Source organism: Dasypus novemcinctus, chromosome 2 (assembly GCF_030445035.2).
Source record: "Dasypus novemcinctus isolate mDasNov1 chromosome 2, mDasNov1.1.hap2, whole genome shotgun sequence".
Lineage (NCBI taxonomy): Eukaryota > Metazoa > Chordata > Mammalia > Cingulata > Dasypodidae > Dasypus > Dasypus novemcinctus.
Window position 1 is genome coordinate 47,532,092 of NC_080674.1, and position 23,218 is coordinate 47,555,309.

General features: G+C 37.4%; 1 protein-coding gene across 8 annotated transcripts in view; it reads left to right on the forward strand.

The window, feature by feature from the left end:
• The window catches only part of NNT (nicotinamide nucleotide transhydrogenase), a 100,525-nt gene extending 81,483 nt beyond the window's left edge, over window positions 1–19,042 (forward strand). For all 8 annotated transcript variants that reach the window (XM_058308751.2, XM_071208080.1, XM_058308747.1 and 5 more), the window contains 3 exons: window positions 14,397–14,515; window positions 16,017–16,132; window positions 17,680–19,042. In XM_058308751.2, the coding sequence (XP_058164734.1) occupies window positions 14,397–14,515; window positions 16,017–16,132; window positions 17,680–17,829 (385 nt within the window). In that variant the 3' untranslated portion in view covers window positions 17,830–19,042. The remainder of the gene's footprint in view (window positions 1–14,396; window positions 14,516–16,016; window positions 16,133–17,679) is intronic.
• Window positions 19,043–23,218: the final 4,176 nt, after the last annotated feature.

A 23,218-nucleotide genomic window follows, 5' to 3' on the forward strand; every position in this document is an offset into this window, starting at 1 on the left:
TTTCAGATGGGATGATTATTCTGGATTATTTGGTTGGGCCCAGTATAACAACCAGGGTCTTTATAAGAGGGAAGTAGGGGGTTTAGAGTGAGAGAAGGAAATGTGATGATGGAAGCAGAAGTCGGAGTTATACAGCCATAAGCCAAGGAATGTGGACAGCCTCTAAAATCTTAAAAAGACAAGGAACAGATTCTCCCACAATGCCTCCAGAAGGAATGCCTCCCTGCTGACACCTTAATTTTAGCCCAGTGAAATGGATTTTGGACTTCTGACCTCCAGAACTGTGAGCTAATACATTTGTGTTGTTCTGAGCCATGAATTTTGTGGTGATTTGTTATAACAGCAATAGGAAACCAACCCAGGCCTTAAATGCTTTGCAGTATAGCAACTCTTATAAGCCTCACCACTCAGGTTTTGGTTAGAAGAAAGGCCCTGGGGGAAGCAGGAAACACTTAATGATGATCAGAAGGATAAGGAGAGCTGGAGGAATTTTTGGTATCTGATAGGGAGAGAATCATATATTCTAAAAGACATATTCAAGTCCTAACCCCTGGTCCTGTGGGTATGAACTAATTTGTAATTGGGACCCTTGAAGATCCTATTACGGTGATGCCAAATAGAATCAGGGTGGGCCTTATTTCAATGTGTCTGGAGTTCTTATAAGTAAAGGAAATTTGGACATGGAAGTAGAAGCCATAGGAGGAAACCTAAGGAGATACATTGTCATGTGACAGAGACAGGGAATGACGGCCAGCAAGCCACCACCAGAATGTTGCTGACTTCAGAGAAAGCATCGCCTGCTAATACCTTGAGTTTGCGCTTCTAACCTCCAAAACTATGAGATGATAAATTCCTGTTGTGTAAGCCTACCAGTTTGTGCTGTTTGTTACAACAGCCCTGGTAAACTATGACTACTATTAAAATCTCAAAGAGCACTGATGCGTAATTCATGGCAATTGGTACTATAAGATTGAGGTAGACCAACGCCATGTACTTGTTCTGGAAATCCTGGGTACCACCTAAGCTTATCTCTTGTACTGGTGGTTGAGACCATGAGTTGAGATCCCCCTCACCTTCAATTAATAAACGTCTGTCTCAGATTCTGCAAATGTCTTGATCACATCCACTGCCAAACCTCCTTTGCAGTTACATGTAAAATACTCATGAATTTGTTTTGGACTGAACTGGTGGTTAGTAGATAATCTTGGATTAATAAACCTCTCTCTCCTTGACCCACATGAAGGTCATCTGAAACTTTCCCTAGTTAGGGCCTTTGTTTTAATGTGTTAACAGAAAAACAAGAAAAAATAATAATTCCAATTCTTTTGCATTTGAAGACCATTTTGTTCTATGAAAATGAGGAGTATTTGGTCAGCTTCCATTTTTAACTTTTAGTCTGCCTGAAAATCATAGTTCTGTCTTTTTTCACCAGTTGATTCAGGTATATATAGAGCTTAGAGTGTATTCTTTTCTGACACTGGGCATTTTATGTATCTCTGGAAGCATATCCAAGTACTCTCTGATCCTTTTAAGCTGTAGCTCCCTGAATTAAATCTAGCTACTTAGTTTTATCATTGGGTCTAGTTAGATAGAAGTAAGAGTTAACCTTTTGGTGAATGGGAAAAAAACAACCCTGTGTTAATTTGGAATGCTGAAATTGAAACAGTTGAAATAAGAATTGGCATTAACTTTGAAAAAAATCAGCTAATCAATAATGCAACTTGACACGTTTGATGTGTTACTAAGAACCTGTATAAAGTGGTGGAATGACCTTTTCAAACTAAAGTTTCAGATTATATAAGATATTCTCTAGAAATTATTTTGTTCTTATTAAAAAATAATCATACATGAGTTTATTTATATGAACTGTTTATATATAGGATCTTTGCCTTTTTGTAGCACATACTTTGCACCATTAGTTCTCCTACACAATATTTAGAAGCACACTGAGTTATGATATTTTGTCAGTATTATATGTTAAATAGTGTATTAAAATACATCATAAATAACAGTTTCAAATTAAGTTCTTCTTGGCTGAGATTTGTCATGCCAACATCAGTAATCTATTTCTTTAGGCATTTACAAGAAACTGTTAAATGAAGGGAAAATAGAGAGAAATATGGACTGCGTGCATTGAAATAAATGTGACTTAAGTAAAGTATACAGGTGGTTACTATTTCTAACAACTGCTCTCTATCTGATTATTGACAAATTTTCATTAAAGTTGCTGTCAGAGAAAGCACTAAAGGACTTAAATTTTTTTTTCTCTGTTGAGATCGGAGAGAGTAGAGGCAGACTACTTTGAACACTCTTTAAGGTCATGCAAATATCTTGTTCCTTATCAAACTTTACCCCTAGATTGAAAAAAATACTGATGATTTTTATCAGATCCAATTTTATTATGATGGTTGCAAAATGGTGACTTTCTAACCCCTCCACATTATCATATATGGTGCATTGTAAGAAAGAGCACTCCCTTCTCCTTCATGTGTTTATTTATCAGCCTGTTATCAGCATTGGCTCATGGAGTCCCATTTTCCCCAGTGCATTATGATCTATTTCTATTCCTTATTTATTTTGATGTTGAAATTACTTTCTTAGTTTTTTATACTTAAGTGCCCCATGTGTCTTTAAAGGCATACATCCTTGTTCCTCTGTGTGCATTTTGCTTTGCCCTCTGCTCTCTCTTTCACTTTATGTGAAGATTACAAAAATTCAGTCCTTTCCCCCTTTATATTTGAAGTTTTCAATATATTTTAATGAGCTTTTCCTTCTCTAAGTCTGTTATCTTTTTCTTACTTTGTTTTATCCATGAAAAAAGGGCTATTCTGTTATCCTGGTCACAGTAGAAAAGTGTAAAAGTCCTGAACCGAATGCTGTGATGCTTGTTCACAAAATCAAGCACCCTTGAAGCTTCCACTCATCATATTCTTTTCCTAAATTCATGGCAATCAGCAGGCCAAAGAGTATATTTTGGTTATTTCAATGTAATGTATTTTTTTTCTTCTTCTTCTCTTTCACCTTCTTTCTTTCTTTTTAAATATTCATGCTTTGTTTTAGTTTGCCAAAGGGCTGCAATGCAAATTATGAGAAATGGGTATAAAAATGGGAAATTATCTAGGGTAAACTTACTGTTCCAAGGCCATGAAATGTCCAAATCCAGGCACCATCAGAGGTGCTTTCTCACCAAACTCCTGCCATGTGGCAAAGCAAGAGGACCACTGATCTCTGCTGAGCCCCTGCCTTCCCCTCCAGAATCTACTGTCGTCTCCCAGAGCTCAGCTGTGGGCATCCAGGCATAGGGCTTGTCTCTTTTCAGGGCTCCTCATTGGTCACTGCTGCTCCACTTTCTCAGCTGCACGTTATCAGGCATATGGTTCTGCCTGGGCCTCCGCTTTTTGAGCCTCTCGGGGGCTTTTCTCCTTGCAGCTCAGCTGTAAGCAGAACTGGGTCCTTTCTCTCACATTGCAAATATGGCAGCTCCCTCTATCTGCGTCTGTCAATCTCTGTGTCTATGTTTATATCAGACCCTGCAAGAGATCAGAGACTCAACTTGAGTCATGCCTCATTGAGATAGTCCAATTGGAAAGGTCTCATACCCACAGAAATAAATTAAAGAACATAGTCTTTTTCTTTTTGGGATTCATAAAATAACTTCAAACTGTCACATACTCCAAGGTGAATATTAAGGTATTTATGTTCAGATTTGATGTTCAGTAATAACTCCCATTTAATGAGCATGTACTTCAGTGGAGAAAAAATTTTTGAACTGTTTTATCACTGTAAAAATATTAATGACGCTTTAGTAGCCACTTCAGTCAAAGAGTCCTTGTGGCATTTTGGAAATGCTTTTTTTAAAATAAAAATTTTTGAAGTATATCATTCATACATGAACATACATGAAGAATGAAGTATATAGTAAAAATTGTTAACTTACAAAACAAACATGATTATCATCATACAGAGCTCCCATACATCACATCACATCACCGCCAATTTGTTGAAACATTTGTTACAAACTATGCAAGAGCATATTACAACTACCTATAGCTCATATATTACATTTGGTGTATTTTCCCCCAGCCCACCTGATGATTAACACTCTATATTAGTATTATACATTTGTTTTAGTTCATGAGAGAACTTTCTCATATTTGTCCTGTTAACCACAATCTGTCTTCCACCACTGGATTCCCTGTGTTTTGCAGCCCCATGTTTTGTACAATCCATTCAAAGTGTATACTCAGTGGCTCTCATTTTCATCACAGAATTGTGCTGTCATCACCTCAGTCAATTTTAGAACATTTTTATTACTTCAAAAGGAAAAATTCCATACTTCCTTATATACCCCTATAGTAATCTTAGAATTGATGTAATCTTTTTTGCCATTGCTGCAAAAATATTACAATATTACTGTTAACTATTGTCTATAAGTGACATTAGTTGTAACTTTCCTATGTATTCTTTTTTTTTTTTTAAGATTTTTTTTATTTATTTAACCCCCCCCCCCCCCCCCCGTTGTCTGTTCTCTGCGTCTATTTGCTGCGTCTTGTTTCTTTGTCCGCTTCTGTTGTCGTCAGTGGCAGGGGAAGTGTGTGTGGCGCCATTCCTGGGCAGGCTGCACTTTCTTTCGCGCTGGGTGGTTCTCCTTACGGGGCGCACTCCTTGGGTGTGGGGCTCCCCTATGCGGGGGACACCCCTGCGTGGCAGGGCACTCCTTGTGCGCATCAGCACTGCGCATGGGACATCTCCACACGGGTCAAGGAGGCCCGGGGTTTGAACCGTGGACCTCCCATGTGGTAGACGGATACCCTAACCACTGGGCCAAGTCCGTTTCCCCCCTTGTATTCTTAACACTTCATAAAAGCACATTCTTGTATTTATACTGCTAACCACAATCTTCATCTTCCACTGAAATCACTGTTATTGATTACAGATTATTCTCTAATTTCCTTTCACTTGTCATATATTCACAGACTGTCCCTTTCAGCAAATCACATTTATAAATCAGCAGTGTTAGGTATACTCATTATGATATGTTACCATCAGCTCTATTCATTTCCACACTTTTACAATAAACCTTATTAAAAATTCTATACACATAGAGCTTCCCTTCCATTCTCAACCCGTATTCTATTTCCAGGTAACCTATACTTCAGGCTTTACCTCTGAGTTTTCTTATCATATTTAGTTCATTTTTAGTGAAACCATACAATATTTACCCTTTTGTGTCTGGCTTATTTCACTCAACATAATATCCTCTAGGTTGTTACGTATATATAATATCCTCTGAATAGTATTCCATTGTATGTGTATACTGCATTTTGTTTAGCCATTCATCAGTAGAAGGACACTTGAGCTGGTTCCATATTTTAGCAATTTTTCCCTACATTTTTTTCCTATATTTTCTTCTAGGATTTTTATGGTTGTAGCTTTTATATTTAAGTCCTTAATCCACTTTGAGTTCATTTTTGTACAAGGTGTGAGAAAGGGGTCTTCTTTTTTACTTTTGGGTATGGATGATATCTAGTTCTCCTGGCACCATTTATTGAATAGACGGTTCTGACTTGAAAGGAGTTGAAAGTAGTGTATAGTCACACTACTGATTTTTGCATATTGTATCCGGCCACTTGGCTTAACTTGTCTATTAGTTCTGGTAGTTTTGTAGTAGATTTTTCATAATTTTCTAGATATTGGACTGTATCATCAGCAAATAGCGATAATTTTACTTCTTCCTTTCCTAATTGGGTGCCTTTTATTTCTTTATCTAGCCTCTACCTGGAAGCTAAAACTTCAGCAGAATTTTGAAAACAGTGGTGACAGTGGGCATCCTTGTCTTGTTCCCAGTATCAGCGGGAAAGCTTTCAGTCTTTCACTGTTGAGGACAGTGCTAGCTGTGGGCTTTTCATATATGCACTTTACCATGTTGAGAAAGCTTCCTTCTATTCCTATCTTTTGGAGTGTTTTTTATCAAGAAAGGATGCTTAAAAGAAAAACTGCATGAGAGAAAAAAGGATGCTGTATTTTGTGGAATGCCTTTTCTGTGTCAATCAAGAGGATCATGTAAATTTTGTTCTCAACTTATTTTTGTGGTTTATTACACTCATGGATTTTCATGTGTTGAACCACCCTGGCATACCTGCGATAAAACTCATTTTATCATGGAGTATAGTTCTTTTAATGTGCTTTTGGATTTGGATTGCAAGTACTGTGTTGAGGATTTTTGTATCTATATTCATTAGAGAAATTGGTTTGTAATTTTCTTTTTTCGTATTATCTTTATCTGGTTTTGGTGCCAGGGTGATGTGGGCTCTATAGAATGAATTTGGTGCCCTCCTGTTTACTTTTTTGGAAGAGATTGTGCAAAATTGGTATTAGATTGTCTTTGAATGATTGGTAATGTTCACTGCGAAGCCATCTGGCCTGGGCTTTTCATCTTTGGGAGGGCTTTGATAACTGTTTCAATCTCTTTACTTGTGATTAGTTTGTTGAAGCAATCATCTGTTGCTTCTAGGGTTAGTGAAATTTGTTCATGTGTTCCTAGGAATTTGTCCATTTTGTCTGCGTTGTCTAGTTTGTTGGTGTACAGTTGTTCAGAGTGTCTTATTGTGAACTCTTTTATTTCTGCAGGGTCAGTGATAATGTCCCTACTCTCATTTCTGATTTTATTTATTTGCATCTTCTCTCTTTTTTTCTTGTCAGTCTAGGTAAGGGTTTGTCGATTTTGTTGATCTTCATGAAGAACCAACTTTTGGTTTTGTTGATTCTATTTATTTTTTTTGTTCTCAATTTCATTTATTTCTATTCTGATCTTTATTCTTTCTTTCCTTCAGCTTGGTTTGGGATTAGTTTGCTGTTCTTTTTCTAATTGATTTTGTCTTGCTGTTTACAGAATCCTTTATCTCTGGTATCTGTTATTCTGAATAGTAGGTATCTCAGAGTAGAGCTGTTCAAATTTATCCTGTTTGGGGTGTGTTGTCCTTCTGAGATATTGATATAAGGGTCATTTATGTAGGGCTGGGAAGTTTTTCATCATTATTTCCTCAAATATTCTTTCTGCCCCTTTTCTGTTCTCTTCTGGGACACCAATAATATGTATGTTCTGTGTTTTTGCACTGTCATTAAATTCCCTGGGACCCTCTTTCATTTTTTCCATTCTTTTCTCTTTCCCTTTTTCTCTCTTTTCAAGTTCAGGTATTCTGGCCTTGATTTTACAAATTCTGTCCTTCATCACTTCAAATCTGCTGCTATATGCATGTAATGTATTTTAAATCTCATCAATGTGTCTTTCTTTCCTATAAGCTCTGTGACTTTCCTTTGAAGACTTTCAAAATTGTTCTTTATGTTTACATAGTGTATTAGTCAGCTAATGGGGTGCTAATGCAAAATACCAAAAATTGGTTTTTATAAAGGGTATTTATTTGGGGTAGGAGCTTACACATACCAGGCCATAAGGATAAGTTACTTTCCTCACCAAGTCTATTTTCATGTGTTGGAGCAAGATGGCTGCCAACATCTGCCAGGGTTCAGGCTTCCTGGGTTCTTCTCTTCCAGGGTCTTGCTTTTCTCTCTGGCTCAGGGTTCTTCTCTTCCCAGGGCTTGCTTCTTCTTGGGCTCAGGGCTCCTCTCTTCCTGGGGCTTCCTTCTATTTCCTCTGTGAGCTTACTTCCCAGGGCTCCAACTTAAGGCTTTAGCATCAAACTCCAACATCAAAACTCCAACATCAAAAACCCTCAACTCTGTCCTTCACCATGCCTTTTATCTGTGAGTCCTCACCCACCAAGGAGTGGGGACTCAATACCCTAATGATGTGGCCCAATCAAAGCCCTAATCATGACTTAATCATGCCCAGGTATAGACCAGATTACAAACATGATCCAATATCTATTTTTGGGATTCATAACTATGTCAAACTGCTATACATAGTGTCTACTTAATATCCGTTATCTCTTTAGTCATATTTTCTTTTAACTCCTTGAATTGATTTAGGAAATTTGTGTGATTATCATTGATTAGTTTTCTTAAATTTTGTGTCTTGTCAGGATTTTTCATTTGTTCCTTTGATTGGGCCATATGTTCCTGTTTCTTAGTATGACTTGTAATTTTTGCCCATATTTAGGCATCTGAATTTGTAGGTGATTTTACTGATGATCAGTCTCTCTTTCTTACCTAGTGGTTTTGTTTCACATCTCTTCTTTAATTTTTCGTTCATTTTAGAGATTGTAAGTCTTTAAAAGTGTCCAGCTTAAGTTATCAAATTAGGACCATGAACTTACTAATGGGATACATATCCACTCCCAAGTGTTTGGGATTAGAGATGCCTAAATGGTTTTTTTCCCCTTGCAGTTTCCTGGCTGGCCAGCAGATGGCACTTGTACCTCAGCCTCCCCTTACCTGTGATTTTTTGATCTGGCCAGTGCTGAGATTCTACTCAAAGCAGGCTCTGCTGGCCAAATTCACTGAAGGGAAACTATTCTCTGCCTTTACTGCACCTTCTTTCTTCTCAGGGAAGAAGATGCCTGCTTCCCTCTCAGTTGGCCACAGTGAGCCACAGGTTTTATCCAAGCTGTTTGCCTTGAGGGTGGGGAATGGGTGCTATTCCTGGCCATGTGGGTTTAACTCTATAACTCATTGTTTTCCTTTTGGCTTCTTCTTTTCTCTATCCCTTGCCCTCCTGGGGTGTGTGCAACTCTCTCTGGTTATAGAGATCCAAACCAGGTCCTTCAGGCAGCTTTTTGCCCTTCTGTCATTGCTTTTTGAGATTGTTGAGCCCTGCCTGCCTACCTTTTTTGATGCTATTTTCCCAGAATTCCAGAAACGCTTTCTTTGGGGCAGTTTGAAAACAGCTGCTGAATATAACTTGTACTACATGAAGAGTGTGAAAATAGTTTGTCAGCATTTTGCCTCATTGCTTTTGCATTAAGAGTGATTAAAATCTTTGTTTCAGTACAGACTATGTTATTACGATAGTAATGTTTATCAAAATAAAACAATCTTGTTCTTAGAAAATGGTTTTAAAATTTTTACTTGTGTTAAACTGTTATATTCCCCAAAATGATAGAATTTGTGGTTGAAGAACCTTATGAGATGATGAAATTGGATGACTGTTATCTGGAATAAACTAATAAATGCCCTTAATAGGTATTCTCACTAAAATAAAGCTACAGCTTGCTCACTGAGGGTAGAGATTATGAATTATTCTTTTTAAAGAATCTTAGTTCATTAAAAATTCATTCTATACAGTTCATTTTCATATACCATCCCTAATAATTTTTCAGTCTACTTCTTTTGCCTTTAAGAGGTGCTTGTAAATGTTTTGCTTAGTTGCAGATAGAGTATATACTAAGAGGCATTTTTCCTGTGCCTATTTCTCTATTTTTCCATTTTTATTTCCTTACTAAGAACAAATATTTAATGCTTTTCTGATTTTATAACTTTGTAGCATTGTTCACATTTTTTGGTGCTCTCAGTTATTCTCAGGGAATATTGTAAATTGGGTCCTTGAAATGGAACATCCTTTTCATTACCTTATTTAACCTGTTTTCAGAGGTAAGTAGGCATTTTGCAAACGTCTTCTACACAGCATTATATAGCCCCTGGCATAATGTGGGTGTATAATAACTGCTAGTGTTTTTGAACACTTACCATGTGCCATGCACTGTTCTAAGTGCCTTGAAGTAATAACTTGTTTAGTACCATGACTACTCTATTAGAAAACTGAGACAAAGAGAATCATGAAGAAACTTGCCCAACAGTACAAAACTAGTTAACATGAGCTGTTAACTATACAAAATTGTCTCTTAAATAACTTTACTATACTGACTATATTGTTTAATAGTTAAACAGTAGTTAAGTTCAGACAAGATCAGAGTTGATTCCCAGGCTTCCTACTTATTAAAATAGTTGTACAAATTGCGTAGCACATCTTAAAGACTTAGAATTAGCTGTTAGGCAAAAGAAGGTCCTGCAGCCCTTATTATACATTTTAATTTTTTTTTTTAAACTGTTATAGGAATGCAACTCTAAAGCTCAGTTTTATTTAACTATACACTGGCTGTGAATCAGCTGCCCTAAATTCTAATTCTAGATGGGAACTCTTGAAGATCATTAAGGATAGGATATAGGAGAAATCACATAGTGTCCTATATTATACTATAAAAGCATAAAGTATGAATTTATTTCAAATAAAAAGTTAAATTTTTCTACCATAAGAACTCTAAAATTCTCATAAAAATTTGGAAAATATATTAAAAAAAGAAATAAATTGATTATCTTTTGTAGGGCTACCGAGAGATAACTGTTTTGCTTCTTATAGACCTAGAATTTCTTTTCATTTTTTAAACATAAATTGGGGTAGTGGATGTGGCTCAAGTGGCTGAGCTCCTGCTGCCCACACCAGAAGGTGTCCAGTTCAGTTCCTGGTAACTCCTAAAAACAAAAAGAAAAAAGCCCCAAACAGCAAACAAACAAATGAAAAAACCAACTCAGGGGGGCTGATATGGCTCTGTGGTTGAGCACCAGCTCCCCACACGGGAGGTCCCGGGTTCATTCCCAGGCCCTGGTACCTCAAGAACAACAACAACAAAACACCCAAAAAACATAAATTGATTGTTTAAGAACCTTCAGAGATCCCAGGTAGAAGAGATTATAGAAGGTGTTTGGTAAAGGGAATCTGTTACTTGATACCTTTTCTCCTAATTACAACCCCACCAATAATTCAGGCTCTTCACTATCAGCTTTAAAGATGTGGGAAACCATTTCTCAGTTAACTGGGTAATATTAATGGCCATTTTATAGTTTTCACGTCTTTTTTTTTTCTGGGAAGGGATCAATTACCATGCTTTTTGATCCAAATGGATTAAATGGAGTAATGAAAGCCTGGCTTGGCAACAGTTCTTGTGAAAAGTGACAGGTCATCTTAAATTACCATAAATTTCAGCAAACCCAGCAATGGGTTGTGGCCACCCTAAGTGCTATTCCAGACTTAAGCTTCATCAATGAAAGACTGATGTCTTGCTGTGATTGTACATCTGGATCTCATCTGGCGTGTTGTATTCACTTTGGGAACTGAAGTTTGAACTGGACATTGACAGCTAAGGAACAGGCAACCAGGACAGCAGTTCATCAGGAAGTCCTGTCATACGATGACCCACTGAAAGAACTGACAGTATTTTGCTTAGTAGGTAGGATTACCAGGCATCCTAAAGATAGCTGAAAGGAGTTCACACGTGAAGGAGGAAATAGACTCATTATGACTTGTAATAGACTGAATTGTGTCCCCAAAAAGCAGGTTCAGGTCCTAACTCCTGGTTCTGTGAATGTGTCCTTATTGGAAATAGGATTCTTAAAGATACTATTAGCTAAGATGAGGCCAAACTGGATTAGGGTGGACCCTAATCCAACGTGGCTGTCATCCTTAGAAGGGGAGAATTGGCTACAGGTAGACAGAGGGGTGACTGCCATGGGTTGCCAAAATGCCACCTCCAGAGGCAAGGAGAAAGGCATATCTTAATGAGTAAACAATAACTTAAACTATTTGCAGCTTTTCTCAATTAATATTTCTAGTGGTATACTTCACAGCCATGTTATCTGAATTAAAGTGGTTTCAAATTTGTTAAATGTGAGCCTTTTATGTCATGTTACAGTGAACACATTTGGGAGACATGCATGTTTTGAAAACTCAAATTTGGGAAACAGATGTGGCTCAAGTGATAAGGCTTCCACCTACCATATGGGAGGACCTGGGTTTGATCCCTGGGGCCTCCTGGTGAAAAAGAAGAGAAAGCGTGCCTGTGCAGCAAGCCAATGCCTGCATGGTGAGTGGAGTGCCCGCGCGGCGAGCCAAGTGCCCATGTGGCGAGCTGAATGGCCATGTGGTGAGCTGTGTGCCCATGTGAGTGCCCCCGTGGTCAGCCAGTGCCCATGTGGCGAGCCAGTGCCTGTGCAGCAAGCCGAGTGCCCACACAGTGAGCCAGTGCCCACGCAAGTGAGTCACGCAGCACGATGATGCAACAAAACAGAGACGAAGCGGGGAGTCAAGGCGAAGCACAGCAGAGACCAGGAACTGAGGTGGCACAGCTGACAGGGAGCCCTTCTCCACATCAGAGGTCCCCAGGATGGAATCTCGGTGAATCCTAGAGGAGAAAGATAAGAAGAGAAGACAAAAAGAGGAATAGATACAGAAGATCACACAGCGAATGGACACAGACAGCAAAAACAGCAGGGCGGGGGAGGGAGGGGAGGAGAAGAAAAAACACAAACAAACAAAAAAACCTCTCAAAGGTGCTAGATCCTTAATTCAGAAAGAGACATTTTTCATGTTTGTTCATTTTAGTTTATTTTCATTTAAAATCTTTTAGGTTAAGTTTAAGCTTTAAAAAAAGTTAATTTTTGGAAATTGAGACATAATACTAATACTGTAGGCATTGGTGAGGACTTAAATCTTTATACTGTGATTTTCTTTTGTGTGTTCTTTTTTTTTCTTTTAACTCTTGGAACTTCTTTTATTTAATATTATAAACCACATCATTTTATACATAGGTAAGAAAATCTTAATCATTCCTGGAGTTATAGTCTAAAAAGAAATAAATCTGACATATTTCTGGGTTGATCTCTGAAGTTTAGCTCTCCCCCTTTTTAATAGCTTTTTTTTTGAGATATAATTCACATACCATACAGTTCATCCATTTAAAATCAATTCTTTGGTTTTTAGTATATTCATAGATAAGTGCAATACTACAATCAATTTTACAACATTCTCACCACCCCAACAAGTTTTTGGGTGTATTTTGCTAAATGAAACTTAACTCAATATTTTTCTTACAATAAATACTTTTATACAATATGTGCTGACACTTGTTTTTTGACTTCTTGCTTCCATAACTGTGAGATAATAAATTTTGGTTATTTTAAGTCACTTAGTTTTTGGTACTTTGTTACAGGAATCTTAGGAAACTGAGACATGACTTCCAGATGGTGAAACTACAGACCTTGGAAAGCAATGCATTGGGGTTTCTCTTTGACTTATAGCGAGTACGTGTGTGTTTGTGTGTGTGTTTAATTATTGAGATTGTCTAGTAAGGGATAGAATAGGCCTTAGGAGAGCGTTCCTGGTCACTGAAGGTATTTAAGCCAAGGTTGTATGGATCATTGTCAAGAGATATTTTAAAACACATTTCTTCATTAAATGCATTCATTCATTCACTTTTTTATTTTTAAAGATTTATTTATTTATTTATCTCCCCGTCCCTGCCCCCCCGCCCCGCCCCACCCCACTCCAGTTGTCTGTTCTGCGTGTCTATTTGCTGCTTCTGCTGTTTTCAGCGGCACAGGAATCTGTGTTTCTTTTTGTTGTTGTTGCGTCATCTTGTGTCAGCTCTCCGTGTGTGCGGCACCATTCCTGGGTAGGCTGCATTTTCTTTTGTGTTGGGCGGCACTCCTTACGGGGCGCACTCCTTGCACGTGGGGCTCCCCTACGCGGGGACACCCCTGCATGGCAGGGCACTCCTTGCGTGCATCAGCACTGAACATGGGCCAGCTCCACATGGGCCAAGGAGACCCGGGGTTTGAACCGCAGACCTCCCATGTGGTAGACGGTTGCCCTAACCACTGGGCCAAGTGTGCCACCTCATTCATTCACTTTTTTGTTGAATCCTTTCTATGTGCCAGGCACAATGCCCAGTTCTGAGGAGATAGAAATCATGATGTCTGTGGTTGAAAGAAATTGCTTGAAACTTCATTAAGGCTTGAAACTTGCTTAATAAAAGTATAAAGCTCTGGTTTTTGTGTTCATCCTTTTGCCTTTTAAACACTCCATTGTGTTACTCACATTCTTTTATGATGTGGAGTAATACTTCTTATCATTCTGAAAGATTACAGGCCTTTGACTTCATGTATAGGCAGTATTTTATTTCCTTACCTTTAAACATAGAGGTCAAAGTTGAATGTGAAGTCAGTTTTTGATAGACTAATGTTTGATTTTTAGTGGGAAATGTTTGATTCCAGGTTGACTTACTTACGTTTTAAAACAGTCAAGATTTATCTGAAAGTATCATGAAAGAATGCATGCTTATTAAATGTAAGCTGATATTATTTATTAATGTTGTTGGAAGTTCACTGCACTTAAAACGTATGTGGATGAATCAGGTTCTAAAGTTACACATTTATTTTTCTGAGGGAAGTTATCATTTGTGTATACTTAGGTATTGAATCTCCAACTCAGTACTTGTAGATTGACTGTATATGTGGATTAATTCTTTTTCTGTCTGTAGGATCAGATAGTACCAGGAGAAGCCGTTTCCAAGGACAACATGTATAGATTTGGAGGTGATATTGGGGTTTCTTTGCACACTTTGGCCCATGAAGTAAGGCCAGCTGTTCATTTGTTTCATGTCTAGGTTTGGAATCCACCCAGTTGCAGGCCGGATGCCTGGTCAGCTTAATGTGCTGCTGGCTGAGGCTGGGGTGCCATATGATATTGTGCTGGAAATGGATGAGATCAATCATGATTTCCCAGGTAAGTGATGGGGGTGATGGAGAAGTTTAAATAATATTAGTGTGAGCAAAGCAATGCTTTGGGGTCAGTGAAGACCTACTCCTCACATGAAGAGTTATCTGCACGTAGTAGGTGTGCAGTTAAAATTAAATAAGTGAAAAAGGACAGTATTGAATGAGGTAAAAAAGATTTTTAGGGGGAAGCAGATGTGGCTCAAGTGCCTGCTTCCCACATGGGAGTCCTGAGGTCCGTTGCTGGTGCCTCCAACTAACAAAAGGGCAAAACAAACAAACAAATGAAAAAGCCAACTCAGGGGAGCTCATGTGGCTCAGTGGTTGAGTGCTAGCTCTCACATATGAAGTCCTGGCTTTAATCCCCTTGACCCTGGTATCTTAAAAAAAAAAAAAAAGTTTTTTAGGCAACATGGCTAAATTTTGTTCCTAGGAAAATATCTGAAGTAGTGTTGAAAATCCTTAGAAGGCAGTATAGTGTAGTGTAGGGCAGAGGTGAAGACTCAGGCTCCGATAAGGCCTGGCTTTTGAATCCTAGTTCTGACTCTTACATACCTGTGCCCTTGAACTAGGTACTCAACCTCTGTTTCCCCATTTACAAAATTGCTTCTGTTGATAATTTAGTGTCTGATTCTTGGCCTCTGTCTAAATTTGTACTGGTTTCCAGTTGCATCAATTCATGTTCAGTGAAAACATTTTTTTCTTTTTTTTAAGTGCAAAGGCTTCACTAGATAAGGTGCTGTAATTTGTGGCTGTCATTGGGTGGATGTTGAATGCTAATGACATTTGATCCAAGATCATGTTTGTTAAAATTAAACCAGTTCCTTCTGGCATGTATCCACTATAGACTTTAAAAAAATACTGTTTATTATAGAAAAATCTTGTGTATGTATAGATTCACATGGCATTTTGGCCAAGTTCTAAGGTAGTGTATGTTGTAGTCCTTAAGGAGGGAATATAGGCCATTTAAAATTTTATGTCCTTTTAAGATTTCGTTGTTGTTATGTGTGAAACTAGCCAGTTCCAGGAACTATGGGCATGGCTTTAGTATAGTATAGACTCTTGGACCATTGTATTTTAGATATCCAATTGTGTCTTATTTTATTTTTATTTTATTTCTGTCCCCTTCTCCCCCCCACCCCAGTTGTCTGTTCTCTGTGTCAATTTTGCTGCATGTTCTTCCAATTGCATCTTAAATGGTCATTTTAAAAGTTGAAAATAAAATGTGAATCTTATAAAATAATATGGCTGGCAAGATCATTTGGGTATAATGAAAGAACTGTAAATTTAGATTAGGGAGATGGAAAGTATAATACTACAAACTCTAGTCAGGATGCTCAAGTTTGCTAATCTCTCTGATAAAGCCCTTTTACAGTGCCTGGCACAAGTGAAAGTTCTATAAATATTAGCTTTTGTTTTTGTTATTGAAGTCAGATCCCTGTAATTTGCCTGAAAGAAGTGAAGTGACCCCTTTGAGTTTTATGTTTTCTCTCTTTTCTTTTTTTATGCAGACACTGATTTGGTCCTTGTAATTGGAGCTAATGACACTGTTAATTCAGCAGCTCAAGAAGACCCCAACTCTATTATTGCAGGCATGCCAGTCCTTGAGGTCTGGAAATCAAAGCAGGTAAGGTTTCAGTCTTGTATTTCATTCCGACAGTTCCTTGTCACTTAACATATGTACATCGAGCTTCCCCTGGTTACTTGAGATATGACTGTGAGGCCCAGGGGTTAAAACACATTAGGGCCGCCTTCCCTGTCCGGCTTCTCTCTTCCACGGCCACCAGCGTGAATGTGGTGAATGCCCTGATTGTAGTAGAACCAGGTGAAGTTATGTGGGTAGATTAACAAAATCTGTTAACACGGCTTAAAAGAGAACTGTGAGCTTTTCAGATGAGTCTGGCTGAATTCTAAATCTAGTCCAGTAAACAGATGGCTTCCCTCTGGGACAGTGAGTCAGTATCATCACCTTTATATCTGAAGATGAGCACATTTTTTTTTTTCATTTAATTTTTTGGAAAGGAATTTGTATGCTGTTAAGGAGTATCTAGCAGAAAGTTGATTTAGAAATCCAAATAATAACTTATGGTATAGGAAAGCAAGCTGTGCTCATGCACATTACTTCTGAAAAAAGGTAATTTTACTAGATTTCAGAGAACTCAAAGTCTTGTAAATTTTCCTTAGCCCCAGTGGTGGTAGGAACAGCTTTTTACCATTCCTGAGTCATAGCTGCATTTTAGGAGTTATAACATCACAATGTGCACTTTGCCTTTAATTTCGTTTCTCTTTATTATTAATATGGTGGGTTTAAAACAGTGAATAGATAGGAAATGCACTTGTTCACATATATATAAAAAATTGTTGCATCAATTAGTCAATACCTGAGAGTTTACAAAGAGCATTGCTCTGCTAATGCTGTATGTAGCATGAATACATTTGTTCTGCTCCCACTTTTGACTCGATTACATACCCTAAAAGATGATAGAAAGGTTTTTCATTTCATTTTCATTAGAGACTGACTTAATTGAAAGTCATGACAGCATTCACAATGCATGTATTGGTAAATATCTGTATGACATCAGAGTTATAGCTTGACCTTCCCCTTCTGTTTCACTTTGTAGGATCACACTGTTAGTTATCAGCTCTATCCTTGTGAGAAGCCAAGTTGCTCTTTGTCCCCAGTGTCCCAGTGAGCTTTTATCCCAGAACTTTCTGGTACTTTGTCAAAAGTGAGAGAGTAGGAATCATGACCAGTTTTCCCACTCAAGTATATATATCTTAGGATTTGTAGTGGGTTGCTGATATCCTGCTCTCTTTAGCGCATTCATAGGAAGGTACTTATTTTTCTGATTAGAAAATGTTATACATCACCTTTGTAGATAAAAGCACCATGGAGAACATAATCACTTGTAGCCATATCACTCAGAGATAAACTACTGCTAGCACGTCTTTTTCACTAATGGGTTTAAGAGTATGGGCATATTAAACATTTAAAGTTAATAAAATGTAAACATGTATTTTTAAATATTCCTTGTGTATTCTGAAAGTCTCTGTATTAAATATCCATAACGTGCGTACCTTGTTCAAAGTAAGAGGTTAAACAATGTTTGGGTGCCTCCCATACCCTAACGAGGGCTGTTAAATACATTCTCTCAAGTCATCTTTTGTTCTCAGGTCATCGTTATGAAGAGGTCTTTGGGTGTTGGCTATGCTGCGGTGGACAATCCAATCTTCTACAAACCCAACACAGCCATGCTTCTAGGAGATGCCAAGAAGACATGTGATGCGCTGCAGGCGAAAATTAGGGAATCCTACCAGAAGTAAACATTAAAGAGCAAGCTGTGATCTAATAAAGCCACCTCTCCAACTTTGTGAACAGGCACACTACGCAATACACACGGCTGTAGACATTTGTAGCAAAGCTCTTGGAAGAAAAGGAAAACCCTGAACGAAGCAGAACACGTTTTTCAAGAACAGTGATCCCCCAAATTTAAAAAAGCATTAAAAATTCTAAATGTCTTTCTGAGCATAATTTTTTTGTGCTGTGAATCAAAAATATTTTATAAAAGGAGAAAGAACAGTCTCATTTTAGATGTAATCCAGTTGGATTTTTAAATTCCTCCTCAGCATCTAGCTATTTTTAAATAAATTAAAAGTGTTCAGAATTATAGGACTTGCAACATGGGTCTGAAAAGTCTGACAACGTACACTTTATGTGCACCTGCATTTATTTATGTTTTATCACCAAATTTGACTAATTTTATCTACTCCTGACCTGTCCCCTGGCAATTTAACCATAGTTTGAATTAACCACATCAAATTGGTTTCAAACTGTACTTCAGATTCTAGATTTTGGGGTGTATTTTCTCATTTCTGTTTTAATGCATTAAAGGACTAGTTAATCTTTCAGAGATGCTGTACACAATTCTGTTTGTATGTTACATTAGCATACCAATGAAATATATAATTGGAAATCAGTTATGTTTTTGAAAATTCCATTTCCAATAGATCTCTTTAATTTCAATCAACTTATGATGTGTAGTGCTGTTTTATTAAGTGCACTTAAGTGAAATTCAAATATTTGACTAATAAAATGAAGTCATCATGACTGCATAGTGATATATAGCAATTGTCTATGGTGAGAAAAGGCTAAAATACAGTAGCCCTGCCTGTTATTTATATTGAGGAAGACGTGCTTGTAAGAAATAGATGAACTGATCTGTTTTAACTGTTTACAAGAATGCGTTTTTAAAATTAGAGTACACCTTAAGGTCTTATGTAATTGATTATATTTGAGAAAAATGATGGCACTTTGATAGCTCTTTTTTAACGCACCAGTAAAGATCATGTGCTTTTGCAGTAGTGGTCTAGATTTTCTTTGTGATTTTGCTCCTGTGCCAAAAGCTATATAGAGATTGAATGTATGTTGAATACTTAGAATATCTGTCTCTATATAATTAATTTGATTCTAATTTTCTCAAAAGAGTTAAACAATAACAATTACACAAATCGACTGTCTCTAAAAAAGAAAAAGAAAGAATTGTTGCAACATTATTACTAGCTCATGTTTTCTGAGTTTTCAAATCACAGTATCCATTGGTTTGGGAATGACATATTATTTTGCTGTCCTGAGATTAAAATCAGTGTGTATGTGTGTGTGTTTTATAAGGCAAGAAAGACTCCTAATTTTTAAGTGATAAATGTATTTTGTTAATGGATCTCAGGTCACTAGTAACTTTAGGTCTGAGTTTTTATGAAAGTTCAACTGGAAGAAAGTAAAGTGTCTTTATTCATATTTCTCTCAAAGTAGTTCAAAGTATAGTTGGAAAGTGGCAATTTGCTTTTTTTTTGAAATTAGACATAAACTTGGAATATTTGTTTTTTTATCACTTATAGTAAACATTGTTTCTATGAATTTCTCTATTTCGGATGATCTCATTCTTTGATACTTAATCCTTTGACATCCAATTTTGTTAATTGAATTGAAAATTCATGCTCAAGTTGGCTTTATTTTACTTCATTAGTTAGGGTATTTAAAGGAATTTTTTGGATACGTAGTTTCTTAAATTAATTTTCCAAAAGGTTGGTACTCTTGGATTATTAATCATGGCTAAGTTTAAAAACAACAAAAAAATTTTCCTCCATACTATTTTATTATTCTTCCTTTTCTGATAACTCATACAACTGGCAGATATAATTTATTATTATTCTTGTATTGTTCAGTGTATCTTTTTGCTATGCAATTATAGATCATTTTTTATTCATTATACCCTACAGCGTGGTAGCAAAAAAGGAATTATGCTTAGGTAATGAAATGCTAATGTAATGCTGATTTATCTTTTAGATCTTATCAACCGTCCTTTATTTTCTTTTGTTTGTCTTAAATTGGGAGGCTGTATTTAAATTACTCATCTAAGCGAAGAATGTTCACAAAATAATTGAACATATGTGTGTATGATTGATAAATTTCTAGTACATAGAATCTCTTTATCTTAACATTCTATGTACTTTTTCACGAGGGATTGGAATAGAGAGCATGTAACTGAATTGAAAAATGAGTCAGGGAATATCAGTTATATATCTTGGTAATGATTCTGGAAAGAGGATATTAGCTTTTTTAATCCCATCAAAGTCATGACCCTAACTTTTAAATTTTGCTTTGTTCATTCATCTAACACAAATACGGTCTTTATTACGTATCAGTCAGCATTAAGGTTTAGCTCAGTTTATCTGACCCAAAGCTTTATTCTATATAGTTAATAACTTACAACCCATATATTCACCTAATTTAGAGGCAAATTTTCTCATTCCTTAAGGCAAAAATCCTATGAATTAAAGCATTTTAGTGCTGGAAAGTTGGACAGCTCTTTTGTATAGGTAACTAATTTATAGCACTTGCCAGTTTTGAGTCTTTGCCAGCAGATACCATTGGGTCAGAATGGTTAAAAAAAATTCCCCCTCCACTTCAACGGCACAATTTGCATAATCCCTCTGCTGTTTAGATTTTCAGAGGAAAGAAGAATTAGATTAACAAGGAGAGAAAGAATACCTTTTCTAAGTAAAATTTTTAAAGTGTTGATTTAGTAAAACAACAGAAATGGTCATATTTGAATTCCCAAAGTACTCAAGATTGTCAGTCTTAAACTCTAATCCTTTTTTTAAAAAATTTCCCCCCTGCCCACTATTTTTGCTCCCTGTCCATTTGCTGTGTGATCTTCTGTATCTATTTCTCTTTTTGTCTTCTTATCTTTCTCCTCTAGGATTCACTGGGATTCAATCCTGGGGACCTCTGATGTGAAGAGAGGTTTCCTGTCAATTGCACCATCTCAGTTCCTGGTCTCTGCTGTGCTTCACCTTGGCTCTCCTCTTCGTCTCTCTTGTTGCATCATCATCTTGCTGCGTGACTCACTTGCGTGGGTAGTCAGTTTGCTGCACAGGCGTCAGCTCACTGCTCAGGCGCTGGCTCACCACACGGGCACTCACGCAGGCACTCGGCTCACCACGCAGGCACTCCTGCGGGCACTTGGCTCACTGTGCTGGCACTGGCTTGCCACACAGGCACTGGCTTACCGCATGGGCACCCATGTGAGCACTCGGCTCACCATGTGGGCACTTGGCTCACCACACAGGCATCCACATAGGCTCTTGGCTTGCTGCACAGGCTCTTGGCTCACTGTGTGGGCACTTGGCTCACTGTGCAGACACGCTTTCTTTTTTTCACCAGGAGGCCTCAGGGATCAAACCCAGGTCCTCCCATTTGGTAGGTGAGGCCTTATCACTTGAGTCATATCCACATCCCTAAACTCTTATCTCTTAAGTAGCATCATGACTATTTTCTGAAGGAAAATTACAGATTGAGCTAAGGAATTGAACTGTTTCTCGCTGTTGAAATTACTGTAGACATGTAACATGGTGCATGTTATAATGCTGAATGGAAATCTTTTGGATATTGATAAAATAGTGATGTATATGACAGAGCAGTGATTAGAGTTACCAAAAATTTCAACTCATAAGTAATGATTAAGATAGTGGTAGGAAAAAAATGGTTCAATCACAGTAGAAAATTTATTTTGGGGAATAGTGGGAAATCATATTGGAAAAGTAGAGAAAGGCCAAGTTATGTTTATGGGGAATCTTAAAAGTTTGATCTCTAAGCAGTGTGGAGATATTACATCTCTTAAATGTTGATTGTCTAAGCATACAACTGCCTCATTATATATAAAATATTTGCACTTTACATTCATGCCAAAGATTATAACCCTAAACTCTGTTTTATAGTTCTTACCAAAAACCTATTTGTGAGGAACTATAATACTAATTGAAGGATTGCCTAAAGGATGTGTAATCTAGTTTGCCCTGTATATTTCAGGTTTTTGTTTTTTTTTTAAAGAGGTACTGGGATTGAACCCAGGAACTCATATATGGGGGTTAGGTACTCAACCACTGAGCTAAACCCACTGCTCTCCTATTTTTCAGATTTTACTCATAGACAACACCAGACTTTCAGAGAACTGAATACTTGGGCTACATTGTTTGGGTCATTGTGAATTACAAATATTTGAAAGTGTATCTTTGGAACAGAGGAAAAGTGATCCTGGTCTACTTTGAGTTCAGAGGGGATGTACACATGGCAAAACTAGTACAGTAAGGAGTAGAAGTGTTGTCACAGGCTTTGACAAGAATTGAGTAGGGGATGTTGATTTGGAATATGCAAGCAACACATGGGAAGATGGTGGCTAGCTCTTGTCCCCCACAATAAAGATCAATAAACAGGGAAGTGAGAACTCAGAGTGGGAGTCAGGGAGACTCAGATTTCCCCTATTGTAAAGATGGAATATGAAGGTTGGATGAACTTTTTCTTATCCTCCATCCTCTTGCATTTGGGGAAGATGAAAAATGGGCAGCAAATAACTTGATATGATGTAGAGAATAGTGAAAAGCACATGAAAATGGACCATTTAGAAATTGAAATAAGACTTTTTTTTTTTAAAGAGGTATCAGGTGTTAAACCAAGGACCTTGTACATGGGAAGCAAGCACTCAACCACTGAGCCACATCTGCTTCCCAATGAGAGTTAGTTTTTTCTTTGTTTTTAGGAGGTACCTGGGGATCGAACACAGGACTTTGTATATGGAAAGCAGAAACGACATCCATTCCCCCAAACCCAGCTTTTTTTTTTAAATTTTTTTAATTCACCTTTTTTTGCAAAGCATGTAAAGCAGAACTTGGAAACTTCTACATAAGATGTATACTTAGAATCAGCCTGTGAACTTCTATTTAGTCTAGTCCTTTTCTGGAACTGATTTTCTCCAAAGTTGCTATCAGTCAGCCTAGTCTTTTTTTCCTTTCTTCCATTTAGGGAGTTCACTTTTCACAAGAATATCTTGCTTAACACTAATACAGGGGGGCTTGTGCTTTGTTAATTTTCTTCAGACCTTGTGATTCTAGTACCTGTCTATACACACAGAAGCGGCAACATTGATGGGTTACAACTGAAAGGTCATGTCTAAGACTTTCCAGAGAATTGGGAAAAGTGATAAATAAATCCTTTGTGTTTTATGTCAGGAGAAAGATAATTTCTCCTCCAGATGGATGAAACAGAATGTCATGGCTTTATTTTTAGAATGTTTTGTCAGTACTTTCTGAGTTTACTGGAACACTGATTTTTCAGAAATCTTTCCTAGAAAGGGTCTTTTAAATCTTTTAAGCCATC